Below are 22,003 nucleotides of genomic sequence, written 5' to 3' on the forward strand. Positions count from 1 at the left end.
TCTTATTGTCTTTCATTCTGCTGGCCACATATATCTCCTTGTGTCCCTTACTGATTTTCTATACTTCCTAACTTCTGATTTATATTCATTACTATTAATTTTCCCTTTCTTCCATTTATTATATACTATTTTTTTTACTTTTTTATAGCCGCCTTCTCTTCTCCTCTAAACCAGGTCAGTTTTTTTAACCAGCATTGCCTTCGTCCTCATTTATGGGATTTTGGGTTTTTTAGGCATCTAGTAAGGTATTCTTAAATGATTTCTCAATTATCATGAACATTTTTGTGATTAAATCTTCCTCTCAATTGGTTTGGCTCATAGTTATTTTCCTTGGATAAATTTCAGATGCTGATTAGCATCAGGCACAAGAGGATGGATTAAGATTTAAGAATTTCCTTGATTCTACATTTGTATCTGACTGTCTGCACTGGATGTGTATTTTATTTCCTTTGCTTTCCATTGAAGTTGTTAATACCTTACAATGCACAGTTCATAAACAAGTTTTGTTACTCAGTAATAAATTTTGCGGCTTTGTCAATACATTTTATAATAAAACTCCTTAAATTAACTGGTTTTGTATGTTAGGACCTTTACTACAGTTTCATGAGTAGCTCTGCAGTGATACAAAATACTATAAATTATTGTTGTAACCCAGATAATTATAAACAAATGAGTATTGCTAACTCTCATGAGTCTCAAAGTATTTGGTGTTTTTCTTAAAGCCCTGGCTCCTGGAGCAATATAAGGTGAGAGTCTCAGTTTTCATTGGAAAATGTGAACCAAGCATACCCTAAAAGTTTAGAAACTAGAAGATAAATAAAAAGAACTCTCAATTTATTACTTTGAAAAATCTCATGATTTTTAAGCCAGTATTGTGATTTCTGAATGCTTGGGGTTGACAGTATTGCCACAGAGAATACCCAGGAATCATGCACTGCTCTGTTTCAGGAAGAAGCTAATTTACACATTGCATTAATGCTCTGATTTACACTCTAGTGTTACTTTACAACTTCAATATAGTTTTAACTAAGAATCTTGATTAGGAATAGATGATTAGAATATGATTCAGGTTTCAATTATATTCATATTTGGAACCTGGCATTCTCTTTCTTCACCATGCTAGAAACCCCCCTTTTAAAATTGATTTCAGTTAGTGCCGTTTTATCCCCAACATGAACAGAGCATATTGTGGCTAAAATGGTTTTCAGAAATATTCAAGAATCAGTTTCTGCCTACTTGTGAAAATGATTTTCAAAAAAAGTGTTAGCCACACTATGCCCTGCCCACACTAAAGGTGTAACTGTGCCACCAGAGAGTTTTAAAATTGATTTCATGCACAATCTGTTTTGTGGTGTATTTTGCTTATTAGTGAACTTCCCTACTCCTGTGCCAAAGCAGAAAATGATGAAGATTTTACTTGTAAGGGATGCTTCATGATTTTTTTGCTTGGCAAATAATTTTTGTTTGGCTTCTTCTCTAGGAAACACTGACTGGAGCACAACAAAGCTCTTCCAGCCAACACCCAAAAGGATTGTATATAAGTCACATGACTCAGTCTGAGTCTATTAGCATGTTTCCTGAGAGACATCACTATTTCCTGCAGTGCAGCTTAGACTTTTACTGCGCTGTAGCAGTGTCCACATGGCAAGTTAGTATGCAGCAAGCTGGTGCACTGTATATTCATACCCTGGCTTCCCACACAATAAGTCACCATGTATACAAACCCTAAGTGGCATGTTTTAAACTGGAAAACACTAACTTCTTGCACAGAAAGAAGTATAAGTTAGAAGTACAGTGACTTAATCACCAGCCCTAGAGAAGACAGGCCATTTTCATTTACATCATATTTTTCTGTGCCAAATAAATTAAATGAATGCTTTAAGTGTGTTCTTTTTCACACAATGCATCTCATCGCTGTGGGTCAAATTGCTCTATGCCACAGTACTGCAATCCTATGTTAATTTTGGAAGAAACTTGGAAACTGGCATTAGTTGTCATAAAAGCCTAAATTGGTTATGACTTTGTATGGTGAATATCTCACTCAAAGTGGGGTAAGTAGCAGGCAAATAGCAAGACTAGGAGAAGGTGGATCTATTTTTAGTATCTAAAATAAAATCTGATAGGAATTGGAGTACATCTCTAGCTTCAATACAGAAAGAACAAGAGTTCTGTATTTAGGGAGTATCATTACAACACTATGCAGTTTGAGTTTCTTGTACTGGAACAAACTCATTTTAACACCTGCACAGGCAATGTGTTTTATTTCCCCTGAGAACAAAAACCACTGTCTACAGTTATACTTCTGCTTTTTAGTTTTACTATCAGCAGTTCTTCACGATAAAAAAAGAAAGTTTGACTAAAATGTTGCTGTATGATCAAATACTGAATTTTAAATGTTTGGGGCCAAACGGGGCCATGTGGGGGCCATGTGGAACCACTCCTCCCAGAGGGAGACTTCAGGCATGATTGTGCTAACAAGAGGCATCCACCTGCCTGGAGCACAGTTGAGAAGAAGGTCTGAGTGCTGCTCCTCTCTCTGCACCAAGGCAGCATCGCTTGGGCCCTGCCTCCTTCCTGCCCCCCTTCTAAATAGTTAGTACACCGTGAGAGATTTGGCCAGGTGCAGGGAGAGTGATTGTGAGGGACCCTAGGGCAGAACATAGAGAGTGGGGTATGGATGAGGAAGGCTCCTTAAAATCTTCCTTCTCTTGAGTGCCCACCCAAGAGCCAGTCACAGTTCAGCCCTAAACCTTTTCATTATTTGAACAGTACTGCGATGGCCAGAAAAATGAGTCAAACAAAGCCATTAGTTCTGCAGGTTTCAGAAAGGAAGGGGTATCCTAAGATATGAAATATTTTGCATGGTACGAATGTTGTTTACATACATAATGGGCCAGATACTGCTCTCTCTTCTTTATGAGTCAAGCAGGGCAAAGAAGGTGGAAAGCCAATGACTTCTGTGCTCCCTTCTCTTTGCCCTAGTCTCTGGTCTCATCTGCATGGAGACTTAGGACATGTCTATACTAGAGCTAGAGGTGTAATTTACAGCTTGAATCAATATATCTGTACTAGCTCTGATTGAGCTAGTGTGCTAAAAATAGAAGTGTAGCTGTGGCAGCACAAGCAACAGGGGAGGGTCTAGTTGTCCAAAGTATGATCCTATCTGAGACTGTAAGTATGATCTCGGGCAGCTGGCTCATCCTGTGCTCATGCCACTGTGCCTACACTTTTTTATTTTTAGCACACTAGCTCGGTCAGAGCTAGCATGAGTATGTCTACTCAAGCTGGAAATTAAACCTTCCAGCCCCAGCGTAGATACATCTTTTGTGCACAGAAAACTAGGGTGCAAATCTACAAAGTAGTAGCCTACTGCACACTAACTGGCATGTGGACCCTGCTACCATGCTCTAAAGTCCATAGCGCACTTGAGGTACTGCAAACAACAGTACGTCAAAGTGCACTACAGACTTTTTGTGCGTGGTAGCATGGCCCACTCAGTGACTTAGTTACAGCAGGCTACTACACTGTAGATTTACACCCTGGCTTGCCGTGCTCTGTGTCTCTGTGTGGACAAGCTCTCTGGTATGGCCAAGGCAAGCATGTGTGGCTGGAATGTTGTTTTGTCCTGGTATATGCCCTGATAATCCCCAGCTGCTGCAATGGCCCCTGGAGGCCACTGGGAATCTAGGCAAAGTAGAACATCCCAGACCATCTTGGTGTTTAGGAATAGGCAATTACTAGTGTGAAGCCTGTCTCATTTCCTATCTTTTGCTTTCTCATCCTGCTCCTTTCATAGAATCATAGAATATCAGGGTTGGAAGGGACCTCAGGAGGTCATCTAGTCCAACCCCTTGCTCAAAGCAGGTCCAAAGGAGGTCCAATTCCCAACTAAATCATCCTAGCCAGGGCTTTGTCAAGCCTGACCTTAAAAACCTCTAAGGAAGGCGATTCCACCACCTCCCTAGGTAACCCATTCCAGTGCTTCACCACTCTCCTAGTGAAAAAGTTTTTCCTGATATCCAACCTAGACCTCCTTCACTGCAACTTGAGACCATTCCTGCCCCTCAGTTACATGAACTGGCCTAACCATGTCATTTAGTAGCAGCATTAGGAAGTGGCAAGGAAAGACACAGCAAGGCTTCTTTGGTGGAAAGGATGACGGCTGTGAAATAGCCATGTGGGTGTGTTAGGAGAGGAGAGGTCTATGTTAGTGTTAGTGTACCAAAGCAATAGACAAAGTAAAAACCATAGGTAATGATATAAGTGAAGATGCTTCATCAACTTGGCTATGACTTAGATATGATGCAAGATAATTAACCTACCATAAGACACTTATCTCTGGAGAACAACAGCTTAGAATTATAACTACGGCCATGACATTTGTCTGTTATCTAAGACTGCAGATTTTGTGAATTTTGCAGATATATGTATGTTTACACAATTGGAAACTTTGAGTTAAAACTACAAAACCATAGTTATTTAATAGAAGTACATTGCTATATTAGAGTTGGTTATTATTTTTTATGTTTCTTCCTATGTAGCATTTATTGTTGAAGTACAGCATTTGAAACTGTTGTTTGGTATGTTTGAGGACATAAGTTTGCAACTTTATACTCTAGGGGGACAGTGGGAAAAGAACAAATTTACATTTAATAGTAAAGACTTTTTTTTAAAAATAGCAGTTTGTTCCCCTGCCTCGTTGATTTAAAATAAAAAGGCAGCCCAGTGTGGGTAGGGGTGGGGTTGAGGAAGAAGCAGTTTATGAAAGTCTATATTTTAAAAGAACACTATCCAGATTTGACAGGTTCCCAAACATTTTTAAACTGAAAAATTTGAGAGTAAATGTTATTATTTATTGACTGAATATTTCTATTATATTGCCATAGCATCTAGGAGCCCCACTGGACCTGGACTCCATTATCCTAAACACCAAGAAAAACAATGGAGCAAAGAGTTTTGTCCAAAGAGTTTAGAATCTAAGTAAGTAGTACAGCTAAGGAGAGTTTCTGGGTTGACAGCCCTAGTGATTACTATCTGTCTATATATTTCTAAAATGATTGTCAGTGGTATCTGGGCAGCATCTGATTTATTCACAGACCGCTACAGCATGGACATGGGCAATTAAAATTTCCTCCTATTATTTCATGTTATGGGGATCTGATAGGAATTTTAAGATGTAATATTTTTTAAGCTACCCTATTTCTTACTGACACAATATTAACAATAGAGTGGGCTTTGTTGTCAGGCAGAAGTTGTGTACTGAAACCAGTATTCCAGTAAGTATTGTACTACTAATCTTAACTGTAAAACATTTGTGTATTTCTGGTATAACGTCTGTGAGTTCTAAAATGTTCTCATCATTTAATAAGTAATAAAACAAGTCTGGAAGTAGTTTTAGAGAACACACTATAGGAAACTTAGTTTTTAAAGTGCTTTTTCCCCAAGGGGTGTGGGCTCCAAAACATTTCCATCCAGCTTTAGCCTCAAACTTTGTCTGCCAGTTACCGGCAGATTCAGTACTGAAAGTTATATTTCCCTTTTTCCACTTTAAAAGAAACTCACAGCCTCATCAGCTTCTGAAGAAATGTTGGTCTGCAGAAGCTCTTTGTCCTGAATACAGGCTCACAGCAACAAAACTTTTCCATGAATCTTTGTTTGAAGTGAAAATGAAATCACTTCACAGTGTCCAGCAGGGCATGGCATACCAGCTATTTATGTAGATGAACTTGTTGGCAGGGAAGTTTCTTGAATTGCAAGTTAATATTGGTGAATGTTCTGGTGGCACTGAATGTCAAATTCATAACTGATTATAAGACAGATGCCTGTCCAGCTAAGAAACAGAATTATACCGTATGAGCTACCTGTCCAAATGCTCTTCAGAATTGCTCATGAAAGGCAACGTCATAAATCTATTCAAAGATGGGATTACCTGCTTTGTAAGTAGGGGTTCTGTATGGAACACATGGCAGCTGTACTACAGGATACCTAGTAGAGTCTGGATAGATTTTTGAGGTGTTGTTTTTGGCCTGAAGAGGTTTAAATGGCCTGGAACCATTTACTTGAAAGACCATCTGTTTCCCACTATTCACTGCTACGCTTGTGATTAGCTGAGGCACTGATGTTACATCCCTTGGCCTGGATATAATAGACATGAGGTTGCCGACAGGACATTCTCAGTAAGAGTCCTGGAGCTCTGGAATGCTCTTTTGCCTCTGGCCTGAAACAGGCTGGATTTGCTGATGTTCAGGGCATGGGGTAGGGCCAATTTATTTCACCTGACCCCTGAGGAGAATTAGGAGAGAGTGAAGCACTGGCTAATGTATTGGTGGATTATCATATGAATTTAGATCTCCTGGTTAGCAGAATGGGGGAGCGGATTGAAATTTCAATTTGATCTATAATTTTTAAATAATTGGCAAGGGCACTCAGAGCTTATGTGTGTACTTTTTTATAGTTCTAAATTGAGAAAATAAATAAATATAGAGCAATATTTAGTTGCAGAAGTTATTCAGAAACTAATTTCAAATAATGAATGCATTTGAGAAAATTAAACTGTTTGTGGGCAACATGGAAACAGAAGAAGAGGTGATATTCAATGAATAAATATTTTAAAAGCAACTTACATAATCATTAATGTGGCTATTTCAGGAAATACAAATAATCCTAGTAATTCTATGGTCCTGAAGAACATTATCTATTCATTAAAGCAAGTTTATGGATGTGCCAGAGATCCTAATATTCCCCAGATATTACTGTTAAAATCAGATGGGTCAGGGATGGATGAGAATAATTGATAAATTTGGCTAATTATATCTGATAAAACTGGAAACTAGTTAATGATCTGATTGATATCGAAGCTACTTTGAGATGTTAATGTGAGAAGATATTTTTAGACCATTGCCAGTGTTCTGAGTCAACTTACAGAAATAATAAAAAGCTATGAAAGTGGATATTAAGGAACTAAGTAGGAAAAACGATAGAGGCTGTGGTAACAGTTGCCTTGAAGAAATGAGACATTAGAAACATAAAGGAAAAATTAAGAGTTAAAATTCCACTGAGAATAATATAGGAAACTGATATAGAAGACTGACAAGGGCTTGGCAAAAATAAAAGAACAGGGCGAATAGAAAACAGTAAGAATGTCGGGGGGGGGAATATATTAAATTTTTCCCCCCCCCCCCCCTGGAATTTCTTACTAAGGGAAACAGAAAAAAGTTAGCAGGGCTGAACAGATCAGACTTGAGGGGTTTGGAACTAAAAGTTCCAATTTTTTCAAACCAGCTTCAAGCAAAGCTGTTTAATTTGCACTTCTAATGACAGCTTCAACAAAGACCAAGGATTGAACTGGCAGAGGGAATGAATTGCCTTTTCACTCTGACAGTTAGGTCCACCAGGTCCAAGTTGTACCATACTGTGGGGAAGCTTGTACTGCTGCTGCCTTAGCCATCTCTAGTCTGTTGAAAATATTCAGGAGTTTAAAACCAACACTTAGCCTAAGCACAAAATTTATATTAAAAAAGTGATTTAAAATAAAAATAGGATCACGTTCTGGCATTACAATATTGTAACATTTCAAGAGTTCTCAACATATAAGAATCTTTTATATATTAAAAAACTATAAAAAGGATGTTAAGGTTGCAAAATCAGACACTCCAAAGTTAGGAAATGTCTGGGCAACCTTAATCCAGCTGCCTTATGCATTATGATATCGTCTGTATTTACATAATCAAATAGTATTTTTCCCCACAGGACCCCCAGAGATAGGACTCTAAATCAAATGTATAACACCCCACATGTACAGGTACCATGATACCAACACAAGTGCTGGTATCCTTGTGGTTTCTTGTCTCTTCACATTTGAGTTGCTCCTGGAAAGGAGGAATTATGAATTGGTGCTGTGGTGCTGTATACTGGGACAGTGCAATTAGACTGGTGCTCATTTGCATGAGGTGACGTGAATTCTATCCCTAGCTGGGGTAAAACTCCTATATATATACTTACATACACAAACATACTATATTTATATGGTATGTTTAATGATTTTATGGGTTGCTGACTTGTGGATGTTGGGTCTGTTCAGTTTTAGCTCTCTAATTCTAATGTGCCATTAAAATGGCATGGCAGGGACAAGTGGGCATGACAGAGGGCTGCACAGGAGCTCTCTGACTTCCCTGCAGTATGTGCAGGGCCAGCTGTCCTAAGCACATTCTGCTGCTACTCCCCCAGGTGACTGAATGCTCCATGTAGCTGCTGTCTGTTGGCAGCTGCTACTAGGTCCTTCCCCAGTCACTTTGCTGCTTCTCTTCTAGAAGCATGCCTCACTTCCAGCATCTCTCATGCACTGCTCATCCCTCCAGCTTCACCCACAACTACTCCATTTCCTTCATGCCCTCGATATTTCTCACTTTCCCCTCAGATACTTCATCACCCAGCATTATTTATATCCAGGCGTCGGCGTCGTTGTCCTCCTCTCATTCCTGAGCTTAAAAAGTCAGAAATGAAGAGGGACAGTACATGGTCCTGCTAGTGAAGGCAGGGGGCTGGACTCGATGACCTTTCAAGGTCCCTCCCAGTTCTAGGAGATAGGTATATCTCCATATATTTATTTATTTAAGAGGTTAATATAGACACCCCCCCCACCACAGCACAAACATTTAATATTGTACATTAACTATTGTACTGTTACATAAAAGCCGAAGAGGATCGCTATTTTTACTGTTTATCATAGTGGTCCGCCTAAAGAAGAGAAGGATGGAATACTCTCCTGCATATTAGAAAAATATGTGGTGATAACATATTGTAAATAAATAATATTTTTTTTTTAAATGGGAAGACTCAAGTTCTCAGGCTTGGAGTGAAATGAGCTAAGACATCTGTTCTGTTTCCTGTGCTGTGTGCGCTTGAGTTACTGCATATGTAGAAATCAGCTCAAATGAAATTATAAATTAACAATTCTTCACACTTCAATGCTCGAGTGAACCAGAAGTTTTTTCTTCTGAGTTGTGAGTGCCAGGTGCAGCGCTTTCTGGTTTACCAAATATAACTTTTTAAAAGGGAAGAAAGACCATTGATTTGAAACTACAACATCCTATTTTCTGTTGTCTAAATGCCTTCCTACAATAAATAGAGGAAAGCAAATCAAATCAATTGATGGGGTGGGGAAAGATCCTGTGGAGGCACAGGACTGTGGGGGGAAGCTATTATTTTGTAAGTTAGGAAATTTAGGTACTATTCCTGGCTCTGCTTCAGACTCAGTGTGTGAACATGAGCATGTCATATAGGCCTACACTTTCAAAAATGGCCTCTAATTTGTTTGTCTCAGTTTTTGAGAGCCCAGTTTGAGTCATCTTGGGCCTGATTTTCAGAGGTGATCATCTGTAAGAGCAAATGAAGTGAATGAGAAATGTGAGTGCTCAGTACTTCTAAAATCAGACCCAAAGCATCTCAGTTTGGGCAAATCTGGTCTTCATTTCTTGTGCTTCAGTTTCTCCTATCTATGAAATGGGGGTAGTAATGTTCAACCATCTCATGGGGGTATTTGTAAGGCAGTATTTACTAATGTTTGCAAAAAGCTTCAAAATCCTTGGCTAGAAGATACCATCTGAGTTCAAATTATTATTATTATTATTATTAACAGATGGAGACAATCCTCATTAAAACAAGGGAAAGGTGTCTCTCCCTGCATATTGGGATTGGATAGAACAACATGGACAGTTTCACTATTTGGGATGGTACAGAGTACTAAAGAAAACACTCACTGTTATGAGACAGTTGGAATGTTAATGTTATACCAGAGCAACCCAGACTGCCTGCTTACAGGTCTATGCAGTGTTGTTACAGCACTGTTCAGCCCAGGGATATTAGAGAGAGAAGATAGGTGAGGTAATATCTTTTATTGTACCAACTTCTGTTGGTGAGAGAGAGACAAGCGTTCTTGACTAAGAGCTCTGTATAAGCTCGAAAGCTTGTCTCTCTCACCAACAGAAGTTGATCTAATACAAGATACTACGTAACCCAACCTGTCTCTGCTGAAGAATCTGTGAGACTTAGAGAAATAAGGGTCTGCGATTCGCCTTGCTAGCTATCCCTGCTATCAGGGAATAAACAGACCCACCTCTTAATAGATGCACCTAGATAACATGCCCCAAAGCATAAGCAATCTAGTCAAGGAAAATTTTTTTAGGTGGAGCTGTTAGAACATAAGCAACCTTAATTCTAGATTTTCCTAATGTGATTTTTGTATTCTTACCATCTTTTAACATAGTGTTTTGTGTGTAATAACTGGTAGGATTTATGTACACTATGGACAAAAACATACACCATAGAGGAAACCTGCTGTGTTGATTTCCCAGGGAGTGCATTGCTGACAATTAGCTAAAACATTTTTGGAATTATGATACCAGAGAGGCAAAGCTCCATCCTGTGTGACATTTCTTGCTGATTCCCATTTCCCAAGCAGGGCCAGCTAGGGAGACCAGATGTCCCGATTTTATAGGGACAATCCCGATTTTGGGGTCTTTTTCTTATATGGGATCCTATTACCCCCCACCCCCTGTCCTGATTTTTCACACTTGCTGTCTGGTCACCCTAGGGGCAGCTGGCATGGGTGGGAGAAGAAGGCAAGAACAGAATTCTCTGTCGCTGTAGGCAAAAGAGGGAGACAGTAGTTTGGGGAAGAGCATGGGAGAATTTCAGATGGGAGGTCTTAGGAGAGCAGCATTATTGGGGAGACAAGGACATAAGGGAGAATCTGTGGCAGAAAAGGAAGTTTGTGGAAAACCTTGGGCCAGCAACTACCCCCCACCCCCATCCCCTTCTAGACTGACCACTGCCAGCCCACTGGTACCTCCTCCCACTCTCAACCCTGTTTTCAGCTGCTGCTTTTTCCTTGTGGCAGGGGGAGTTGTGCTAGTGAAGAGAGTTGTATCAGGTAGCCTCTGACCTATTACCACGGTAGTCCCCTGTGGGTAGCTGGGAGGAAGAACTGCAGCCAAGCTGGATGGTGGTGTGAGGATCCAGCAGGACTGCAGGGCTGTATGACATAGCTGCCAAATGTCATGCGAAATGCTAGATCCTGGACAGCCCTGGAGAGGTGAAAGATATTGAGAGCTCATTTCTTTGAGATCTCTGCCTGAGTCTTGGGGTTCAGGAGGCCATGCAGCTACAGGCTGAGAGAGAGCACGCAAACAAGCACGCACGCGCACACACACACACAAGACTTGTCTGTTTAAATCCTCTAATACCCCCTCAATTTTCTCCAGTAGCTCCAATTAAGTCAGGTGATATCAGTCAGGATTCCCCAATAGTTTAATTTAATTTAATTGGCTGAAAAATGACAATTGGTTTCAGAGAAAAATTTGGAAAGCAATTGGACAATTTTTGTCTCATTGGACATTTTTCACAGAATTTCTCATCAAACTGAGAAATTTTAACTTGATTTCATACCATTTTTCCCCCTCCTTTGCCCCCACTGGAAAAGTTAACTGTCAAATATATCTCAACTAGTACAGCATTCTCTAGTACTGCAATGGTGGCAATCCTGACACAATATTATGCATCAGCAAGGTTCTTGTTTGGGACTTGAAGTCCTGCCGTTCTGGCCTAGAGGTAAAGATGTGCTCAACTAAACAATGAGAAACCATACAATGAAAATACTACCCATATAATAATGCATTTCCACTCTGAGCCCCTGCTGCAACAGTCATTGAATCTCATAACTGGCTGTAATATTTTTGTTTGCTTGCATTGGTAACGTGAAAAGTAGTAGCTCTCTAACTAAGGATTCAGTCATAGAGACTTGGACAGAAAGTACAGACTTTATATGTGTCTTCTCAGCTTTTAGAAAGAGAACTGCCTCACACCTAACAATTCACATTTCTTAAAAACCTGACTGCTAAGTCATTTACAAACAAAGCCTGTACAATTATGCGCAATAGCCTTCCCCGGTGACCCCCAATAATTAGTATCCATTGTTAGCTATTTTTTCTCTGCACGCTCTTCCAACTGTAATAGTTGTAGGCTAGCATTTTTATTTTTGTTGAGAAAGAAAGACAAATACATGGTTGTTTCCACAGTTGTTTCATGCCCTCTTCATTTAGCATGTCTACACATTTGTATTTTACATTAATATATAGCCATCTTAGACAGAGCATATTTGTGAGAGTTTGTCATACTTTTTGAAAGGCTCACGGTACAGTTCAATAATACTTAAAAATGGCCTAAGAAGTTAAACTATTTTTTTTTAAAGGAACAGGAAACTATTCTGAGTTATTTCTTATAAACAGGCAATGACTGCGCTTACAAATATTCTGCCCTGTGATTGGTGGATGAGACTCTTCTGTCAAAGATTTAAATTCTGCTCTGCCCTGCCAAAAATGAATGAATAAATACTTTAAAAGTGTTTTTTTTTCAAGTTTAATGTGATTAAAGCCTTTTCTGTGGAGTATTTATATTGCTGCACATTTCAACCCGGCAGCTGAGAAGGTGCCCTGTGAAATATTTACATAATACTAACGTGGTGGGGGACAGAAGCTTTTTTCAGTCCATGTTTAGGTGTAATTTTTACTGTTTGGGAGGGTATTGCATTAAGAGAGAAAAATCTAAACATACAATTCATCATGGTAGTGTCCATTTTCAGCCTAGGAAAAAAGATTCAAAAGGGATAATTTAAAGCACACCAGGAAACTAAGAAAAAGCAAGAGAACAAAATCTCTGAATATTTAAAACCGCATGCCTGAGTCAGTACTGGGTATCAGGAGAGAAGAAGGTAATTTAATATTTTGTTTGCCAGAAGCTGAGAATGGGCTACAGCGGATGGATCACTTGATGATTACCTGTTCTGTTCATTCCCTCTGGGGCACCTGGCATTGGCCACTGTCGGAAGACACGATACTGGGCTAGACGGATCTTTGGTCTGACCCAGTATGCCTGTTCTTATGTTCCTATCCATAACAACATATACAGTAATGAGAAGGAAAAACTTTGCCTAATTTCTAATTATCAGGATAGAAAGCACCACTTGACCTACAGTATGTTTTTCAGCTTTATTGGGGGTGAAAGTGCAAATGAAGAAAGTCACAAGCTTTCAAGAGTGTAGCTTCTCATTTAAAGAGGCAGTAATCAGAAGTCCAGACATTTAAAACAAATGTTCAACCTACATTATTTGGTAAGGGCTTGAGTCCCTGTGCCCACTGAAGTCTATGTTAAAAATTCTGTTGATTTCAGTAGAGCAGTACCAATCTTCAACTCTAATATTAAGATAAAATTAGGCTACAGCAATCAAGCACACAATCAAGAATTCTAAAAGGCAAGTTTCCTAGTTCAGCCTTAATTGAATCATGTTGCACATGCTTTGTACTTTGATATACATTTAATAACTATGACTAACACACATACATAGATAACAGGATTAGAAAATGCTATCTATGTACAAATTGTCAGAAGTAAGTAACGCTCTGCTGGAAACAGAATGTTTTATATTTCCTGACTTTTCCATCCTAGATTCCCCAACCTCAGTGTTTCATTAATGTTTGAATTAAATGTCCATTGTTTTTTTAAAAAGAAGACAAAAACAACCTACAAAAACAAATGGATCCTTGACTGCAATGTTCAATATTTTAAATTATTCTAGGTAAAAGCGCAGTGTCACAGGGTGTCATAGTTCAGGGGTGCAAATCCAGACCAGACCACCCAGGGGTTGTGTCACCACTTGCCCTGTAACCTTAGATGCCTTAGAATTCTCTGCTGTTGTAGCTCCCAACCTAACAGCATGCAGGTCACACCCTGAATGTCTATGTGCCAGGCAGCCCTGTGGGAGAAAAAGGGACCTTCTCTGGCCTCATATGGAGCAGGTGCCTCATCCTGCCTCATGGCATATGAATGCAGCATGGTCAGTAGCTCAGACTTCTAATCAGCTGCTGACAGATCTCACGGTGCACACAGCTCTTCTAACTGCTTCTTGGTGAGCTCAGTATCTGCTTCTTTGCTCCTCCTGCCTTTTCTGCTTCTTACTCATAGTTACACTTTCGTTTCTTCTATTTCCCTTGCTTGAAATAAACAGAAAATAATAAAACTGTAACCTTTCTTTGACTGTTTCCAGCCTCGTGAGGTGGTGCTGGGAAGGCAGTCTTGCAGCTGGTGTCCACAGTGCCTGTGCAAAGAGAACCTTGTTGTGGCCAGATACAGGTGTTCAGAGCCCCTTGACACCACTCTATCCCTTTTTCCCAGCATAAAGAAGCTGGAGCAAGCATGAATTAAGCTCCATGGACATGATAAAAAATGCTGAAAGACATTTTTGGATTGTTTTGCCTTTCCTGAAGAGGAGTTAAAAGTGGTGAGGGAGGGGAGAGAAGCAGCTGAATCTAAAGGTTCTGTCACTAACAGTTTGAGTTATACAAGTGCAAACATGTCGGCTGGAATATATGGGGAAAATATCTTTTGGTAATGCAGATATAACTCTCTCTAATACCTCAACGAATTTTGGTCTTAAGTTCCCAGAGTGTAGGGAGCCTCTTTGCTTGGAGACCAACTATGGAAAATTTCAGCCCAATTTTCCCCCGCAAAAAAACTGAAAAAGATGTTAGAAAAGGATCCAGAGATCAGTCTCAACTATTGAATCTGTGCTTCATGAATACCATAATATTCCTGGTTAGAGTGTAAACCGACAACCACTATATAGAACCACAGTGAAAAGTGGTAGATTTCAAAACAAGGAATCCAGTTCCTGCCCACATGATGATTATAAAAGGCCTGTAATTATAGGCTGGTCATCACGGTTCACCTACTGCACAGCATCTTAGGTATTTGCAGTGCTACCATATATAAATAAGAGAGGCCCGAGTCACTGACAGTTCAAATCAGCTTTGGAGTCTGTTACTTACATAACAACGTGGCATGTGCAAATTCAGGGACGGGGAGTGGTGGTGTCTGTTTTGCCTATTACAGAGAGATGTTCCCTAAATATATGTCCCAGTTTTGAAAACCCCACCCTAGTGTTTGGGGTTGGGGAGTTCATGTCATTTCATGTTCTGGTCTGGGACATATCTCTAATCCTGTTTAGAATGGCCTTTTAATTTCATTGTCCCTAACATGAGTGAACAGAGTATTCTGAAATCCTGTCTGTGTAAACACCTAACTTTAGAAATCTTGAATTATACACCTAAGAGACTAAGCTATGATTATCTCTCTCTATATATATTTATTTCTAAATTATGGATATGTACCATTCAATTATATCTAAGACTTTTATGTCAGTTTTGCAGCATACTCAGTTGCAAATTTCACAGTCAACCTTACACTTTCCATTAAAGACATAAGTGAGCATCTTTGGAAAGACTATTTCAGAACACTGGTACTTGTGTGTGAGGCTTTTTGATGAGTTTCCCCAAGAGTGGAAATTGATGTCTTAGACAACATTCTTGAAAGTAATGTACTATTCTGGATATCCTTGTTTCTGCAATGAATTTCAACCCTGAATAAAGCTGCTTCTGACCACAACAGCTGGGAATGCTACCTCTCATCAGCTCTTTAGAGTGCTGTCAAATACCTGAGAATTTCAGGAGGATTCCAGGGTATCGGAGTGACAGTGTCTGACCTAAAATCTGAAAACTATCTGAAAACATATTTCACCTGACTCCCAGAAGAATGGACTCTGCAGAACTCCTCCCAGAGAATTTAAAGCTATAGCCAGGTCTGACTGGAATGCATAACTGAAGAGCAAATCAGGATGCTACCTCAGGAGCCTCAACCCAGGGGATGAATATATGCCCCTTAGGACTGCTTCTGCAGTGCTCAGAGGCTGCGTCTCCATTAGACTTTTTTTTTTTGTTGGGGAGTGGGGTGCAACGGTTCTCAGGGCACCCAGCACTGAGAATCACCTTGCCACCCTCTGCTTCTGGAGTGAGGGAATTTTCCCTGTGTCTGCCTACCTGGGTGTTAGGTCCCTAACATCGCCAGCCTTTCAGCCACTCAAGCACTGTCTTTGTCTTGCAGGTTACCAAGAAGAACACTCTGGTTCTCCAATCCCTGACACTGGCTACTCACGGAAATATCAAATCCCCTTCCCCCCACAAAAGAGCAGTTGTACCCCATTTTACCAGTTTTACTTTAACCTCCCTGATCCTGTATAACTGAGCACTTGTAATGAAACAAAAGGTTTCCTTAAAAAAGAATAGAAATTCTACTAGAAACGCAAGAAAATGATGGAAACAAATGGTTGCAATAGAAAATAAAATAATAAAAAGTGGACCTGGATCTACACTCAGCAATAATTAACTTTCCTATCTAATAAAGGATTTCCTCCAAAGTTCATGTGTTGTAGAGGTGGCGGGCTTCACAGGAACCAGGATCCCATTTTTCATGAGAACATCTCTGTTCCCTAAGATGTCTGCTCAGTACAAGGATCCAGAATGCCTTCCCCCACACTCTGTGTTGTACTGAAACAGTCTTTTGTCTTTATTCATAGGCAGGGTGATTCCCTGTCTGATGTAATGTTCCTTTTTTAACCCCAAGTGGTTTCAGTTGTTGGCAGTTGTCTCTGATGGCTTTCCATTGAAAGTCTTGGGATGGAACAAGGCTATACAATTGAGCCTTGCAATTTCATGGGCTCACCAGAGTGATCTGACAATCCCCCTTGCCTGAATGGGCAATTACTCATTCATGTATTGTCCCCTGGTGACTAACTTTTTACTCCAAGTCCATATAAAGCTTACTTTGAATATAAATACATTATTTCTTAATATTACCCATATATATGTCTCTCATTGATTATGAATCTTGACAAGTTACAAGTTTTCTGTCGATACCTTGCATGTTATTCTTTACGGATAAATATCCTGTAAGATGTGTTTGGTGCAGAGTTTGTTGGGGCTGAGGCAAGAGTTGTTTGTAAAGAACAAGGGAGTCTTTGCTAAGGGGCCTCTGTGTTATTGGGGATATTTCTCATTATTTTATAACCACTGGTCGGCGTGCTAGTGTAGACAGGTAATTGGTGATTTTACTACTGTATTCACTAACTCTGCTTAGGTCTAGATGACGTGATTGTAACTCTTGGTGAACGCAGCTCTACACTAGCACTGCCAATGTTGCCAGTGTGAGTAGAGCTCTACTAATGGAATACACACTGGAAGGTTTCCCAGAGAAGTCTAATGTAGACAAGGTCTATTTCAGAGTGTCAGCTAGAAGCAGAATGGTACGACCAATCTTTCCCACAGCATAAAGTTTGTAATTTTTGCTTTACCTTTTCCTATTGGGGTGTATCTTCAGTACTAACTGGGAGGGAAGGAGAGTCTTCTACTGAATCATCAACACCACTTACTGCAGCACCTAGGTGATTACTTGGGCCTGGGTAGGGTGACCAGATAGCAAGTGTGAAAAATCAGGACAGGGAGTGGAGGGTAATAGGGGACTATATAAGAAAAAGCCCCAAATATCAGGACTGTCCCTATAAAATCAGGACATTTGGTCACCCTAGGCCTGGGCTACACTAGCGGGGGGTGGGGTTTAGAACTAAGATACGCAATTGCAGCTACGCTATTCGTGTAGCTGAAGTCGAAGTATCTTAGTTCGATTTACCTGGCCGTCCTCATGGTGGTGAGTCGACTTCTGTGGCTCCCCCGTCGACTCTGCTTACGCCTCCTGCCGAGGTGGAATATGGGCGTTGATTAGCGGATCGATTTGTCGCATCCAGATGAGACGCGATAAATCGATCCTTGATACATCGAACACTACCCGCTGATCTGGTGGGTAGTATAGACGTGCCTTTGGGCTCCCACCTATACACTGATGCAGCCTGCCCTTGGTTACTTGGTGAGATCTTGCAGGATCGCACAGTAAAATGTAGAATGAATGCAAGTTTAGCCCTCAGACTGCTCTTAGCTTTCTAGCCTCAGCATCTTTCCAGTTTTATGGTTATCCAGAGTGGTAATCAAAATGGCCCATTTCCAGTAGTTGACAATTTGATTACCACTACAAAAAGTTTTTTTTCTCTCCTGCTGGTAATAGCTCACCTTAACTGATAACTCTCATTATAGTGTGTATGGTAACAGTCATTGTTTCATGTTCTCTCTGTGTGTATATATATATCTTCCTACTGTGTTTTCCACTGCATGCATCCGATAAAGTGGGTTTTAGCCCACGAAAGCTTATGCTCAAATAAATTTGTTAGTCTTTAAGGTGCCACAAGTACTCCTGTTCTTTCTACTGATCTAGAGTTACATCTAGAGCTACAGTAAAAAGGATTTTAAAAACACACAAAGTATAGGCCAAGAGTTTGGAAAGGCTTCCTATGTGTATGGGTGTCCAAGGCCATAAACCAACCTCTAACTAATGGAGGAAGAAAGCTTTCTCTATGGGTAGGTTATTTTATAGCTGTCTGCTGCAGGGTTTCTTGCACCTTCTACTGAGGCATCTGGTATTGGCCAGAGAGAGAATATACGGCTAACTGGACTACTGGTCTGATCTTGTATGGCAGTCTGTGTTCCTATATTCTACTGTTAAGAATAAATTAGTTGAGGAATATCTGCTGTGACTACAGACTTAATTAGAAAAGCTTATATGGGCTTTGGGGTTAGTTGAGCCAGTTTTAGGCTGTGGACATTCAAGAATGCAGTACTATGAGTTCTGAAAACCGGGATTCCAGTAATGGAATGGGGCCACCATGGTTCTCCCAATCTTTTAACCACTGCTTGGAGTATTGTTCACCAAGCATTAGATTGTTACGTTACCTTCATTAAAGTTGTACATTTTTTGGCCAACTTTCTATATAAAAAATCACTTTGTTCTCTTTTGCTTCTCCCCTCAGCAAATTTCAAGGGGTGTCTCCCTTTCATTTTAAACTGCTAAAAAAGCAAATAACAACATTTTGGTTTAAATATCTCATACTTAAAAACAAATATTCTTCAAGCCATTTTATATGAAAAACCAGTAAACACCACAAACAAACAAACCCTTACATATCTTCCACCATTCATTTTCTTTGCATTTTTTTGCATGTGAAACTTTTTCATAGAAAATTGGGGCCACTTTTTGAGTTTGTGCTTTAGGTTTGCCAACAGTGTTCATATTACAGAAGAGCATGTGCTTACTCCTATTAAGTTTAACACACAGGGCCTGAGAAAATGCCTATGTCTATGGAAGTCCAATGTCTGATCCCAAATCAATGGGATTCTATTGACTTCAGGTGCATCTTGGATCAGGCCCAAAAGTATCATAGAAACAAAGGTTGCAGCTTCAGTCAACTTATTATTAATGTTATCTGATTTTCCTATTGAAATGACATCCCATTAGATTTTAATTACTTTGCACGAAGGTCCTCCTGACATTTCCTTATTTGTTTAGTTAATTATTAAAACAAGTCCAGGGAAATATTAACTTTCTTAGTCTTTAAAGTTTATCAGCAGGAATGCAGGTATGATGGAGGGAAAACAAGCTTCTTATTGACAGGTAGAGAGACACTGGACAGCTCTGTTCTTAAATCAGAGATAGTGTTTTATTAGAGATAGGAAAAAGATATAACACAGGATAGTATGAGGAGGTAGCTGTGTTAGTCTGTAGCCACAAAAACAACATGGAGTCTAGTGGCACCTTAATGACTAACAGACTTATTTGGGCATAAGCTTTTGTGGGTAAAAAACCTCACTTCTTCAGATACATGGAGTCCATGTATCTGAAGAAGTGAGGTTTTTTACCCACAAAAGCTTATGCCCAAATAAGTCTGTTAGTCTTTAAGGTAACACAGGATAAAAAGCCAGGAGGTGAAATATATGTTTCATCATAGCTGACAGTGTACGTTTTATCAGTTAATATCAGCATGTTTTACTGCTTTCGTTTCACAGAGAAAACACACTGATATTTCTATGTGTCCAAAGGCATCCAAGAGAAAGAATATCCCAAAATATTAAAAATATTTCACTGTAAACATATTCGAGTGGCCACAAATTGTGTGTAAGCATTTCATACCCTTAGAATCAAAATTTCTTGTTTCATAGTTTTACAATACTACTGGTATTCTAAAGGATATTTAAATATAAAATGTTACCATGAGGCGTTGCCTATAAATGTTGTACAAAATTATATGTGTATGCCATTTGCTCTTTAGGAGCTGTATGGAGATCACCCACACATTTGTTTCAAATAGGCTGTTGAATAGTAATAACTTCTGGTCATTTGCAGCCTGTGCCAGATATGATTGTGTGACCTAGCCCCTCTAAGCTCATTACCAGTCCTCTGAGCCATCTTGTACCAAAGGAAGGTAGATTTTAAATTGACTGCAAAATAGAGATTGCCGAAAATAAAACTTGAATGGCTTGGATTTGGACCTGATTTTATCCAAACACCTGGGTGTTTGGATAAATGGTTCTTGTTTGGGCTCTGTTTTGTATAATATACAGCAATAGACAAGGTGGTTTCCATGCTATCACCACTATCTCATTGATCTGATTTTTTAACTGCAGTCTATACACATTATCATACCAATGTTGCTCTTGCAGAGTTCATATGCTTTTCAGAAGATCTCAGCCCAGATTTTCAAAAGAACTCTGCTCCTATTCACGTACTTAAATGAAGGACACATTTTCAAAAAGGCTCCTCACACAGCAGCAACCAGTGACGTGCAAGATTTTCCAAATATCATGTTATTTGCAGAGCTCAGTTGAAAACCTGGCCACTTACTAAAGTGCCTATCTGGGAGATGAGCTCAACTGAAAATCAGTGCAAAATGAAACCTGCTTGGTTTACCCGAAAAGCTGAATGTTTAAGTTGAACTTTGTACTTTTCCTCCTGTTGTGGTTCTTCCTGATAGCATTCTGTTGCATATGAAGAGGCTATTTTGTCAGCTGATCTGGGTCTGTATTCTTGCAAATATTTTATCACCTTTCTTTTGGGAAAATTGAACCCAAATGACTTACAGTCTTTACTATGCAGTGAACAGGAGCTTACAATTCTCAGTGTCAACCTATTTACCAACAAAAAGAGTGACAATATGCAAAGGAACAATAGTTATTCAAAGGGAAAGCAGAAAGGAACAAGAGACTTACGGCTGGTGCATTATATTGAATTTGTTCCACTCATAGTCTGATATATTCTGAAAAGAGACAAAAAAAAGAGGATTTATCAAGAAAATATATTTTTAAAAAACAAATTAAAGGGTCAGTCTAGATTGAGACCAGTGTATTGTCTGAAGTTCTGAATTAAGTAATTATTTTTTAAAATTTGCCCTTTGTTTCTGAAGTTACATGGCTATCTAGCCTTAGTTAAAGCTTAACTTTTTATGACTAGCATTTGGTAACAATTTCTGGAAGGCAGCTCACACATACCATGCAGTTATGAATTTAACCTGGAATGTCACAGATTAACAAGCACAGGCTAATGGAGTATTTAAAAAACAAACAAACCAGTGATAAGCCTTCTTGCATGGTATATCTCTTGTCTTGTTCTATCACAGACTTTCCAGCTACATTTTCCTCTCTTCAGGAGCTTTCATTGAAATCAGAGAGGTTTGGGTAAAAATGGGTGGGAGGTACTAACACATGTCAGAGTTTGGTCTATTACTTGACTAGATTTTGGATCACTCTTCATCTGCAATTTTAGGAAATGAACAGCACAATACAACTCAAACTTTTAGCCTGGCTTTAAATAGGATTCTGGTTTTTGTTATAGATTTTTTTAAAAGGATTTTTTTGAATGGAAAGGTGCAGGCATAATCTTTGCACTTGCTGTTATTTGCACCTAGACTTACACAGGTAAGTGAACTAAAGGGCAAGTGAAAAATGACACTCACAATTATGTGTACTTGCAATAGTGGAAGCCGCTTGATAGAAAATCAAGCTATATACGTAATGCATGACCTGGAAGAAGGAAGCTAAAAGATAGTTTATATATCGTTTAGAAATTGCCTTTTGAAAAACAGTTAAAGTATTCATCTATGTACAGGAGAGAATTAAACTCAACATACATGCACTCTGAAATGTATTTTGAAAATTGATAGTTGCTAATGATATTTCTGAGT

The 22,003-nt window shown here is 39.4% G+C and overlaps 1 protein-coding gene across 1 annotated transcript in view; it reads right to left on the reverse strand.

Annotated features, from left to right (window-relative positions):
- The window catches only part of BLNK (B cell linker), a 162,962-nt gene that overhangs the window by 89,259 nt on the left and 51,700 nt on the right, over positions 1–22,003 (reverse strand). The window contains exon 3 of the mRNA XM_032770258.2: positions 21,033–21,079. Coding sequence (XP_032626149.1) covers positions 21,033–21,079 — 47 coding nt within the window. The remainder of the gene's footprint in view (positions 1–21,032; positions 21,080–22,003) is intronic.

Source organism: Chelonoidis abingdonii, chromosome 15 (genome assembly GCF_003597395.2).
Source record: "Chelonoidis abingdonii isolate Lonesome George chromosome 15, CheloAbing_2.0, whole genome shotgun sequence".
Taxonomy (NCBI): domain Eukaryota; kingdom Metazoa; phylum Chordata; order Testudines; family Testudinidae; genus Chelonoidis; species Chelonoidis abingdonii.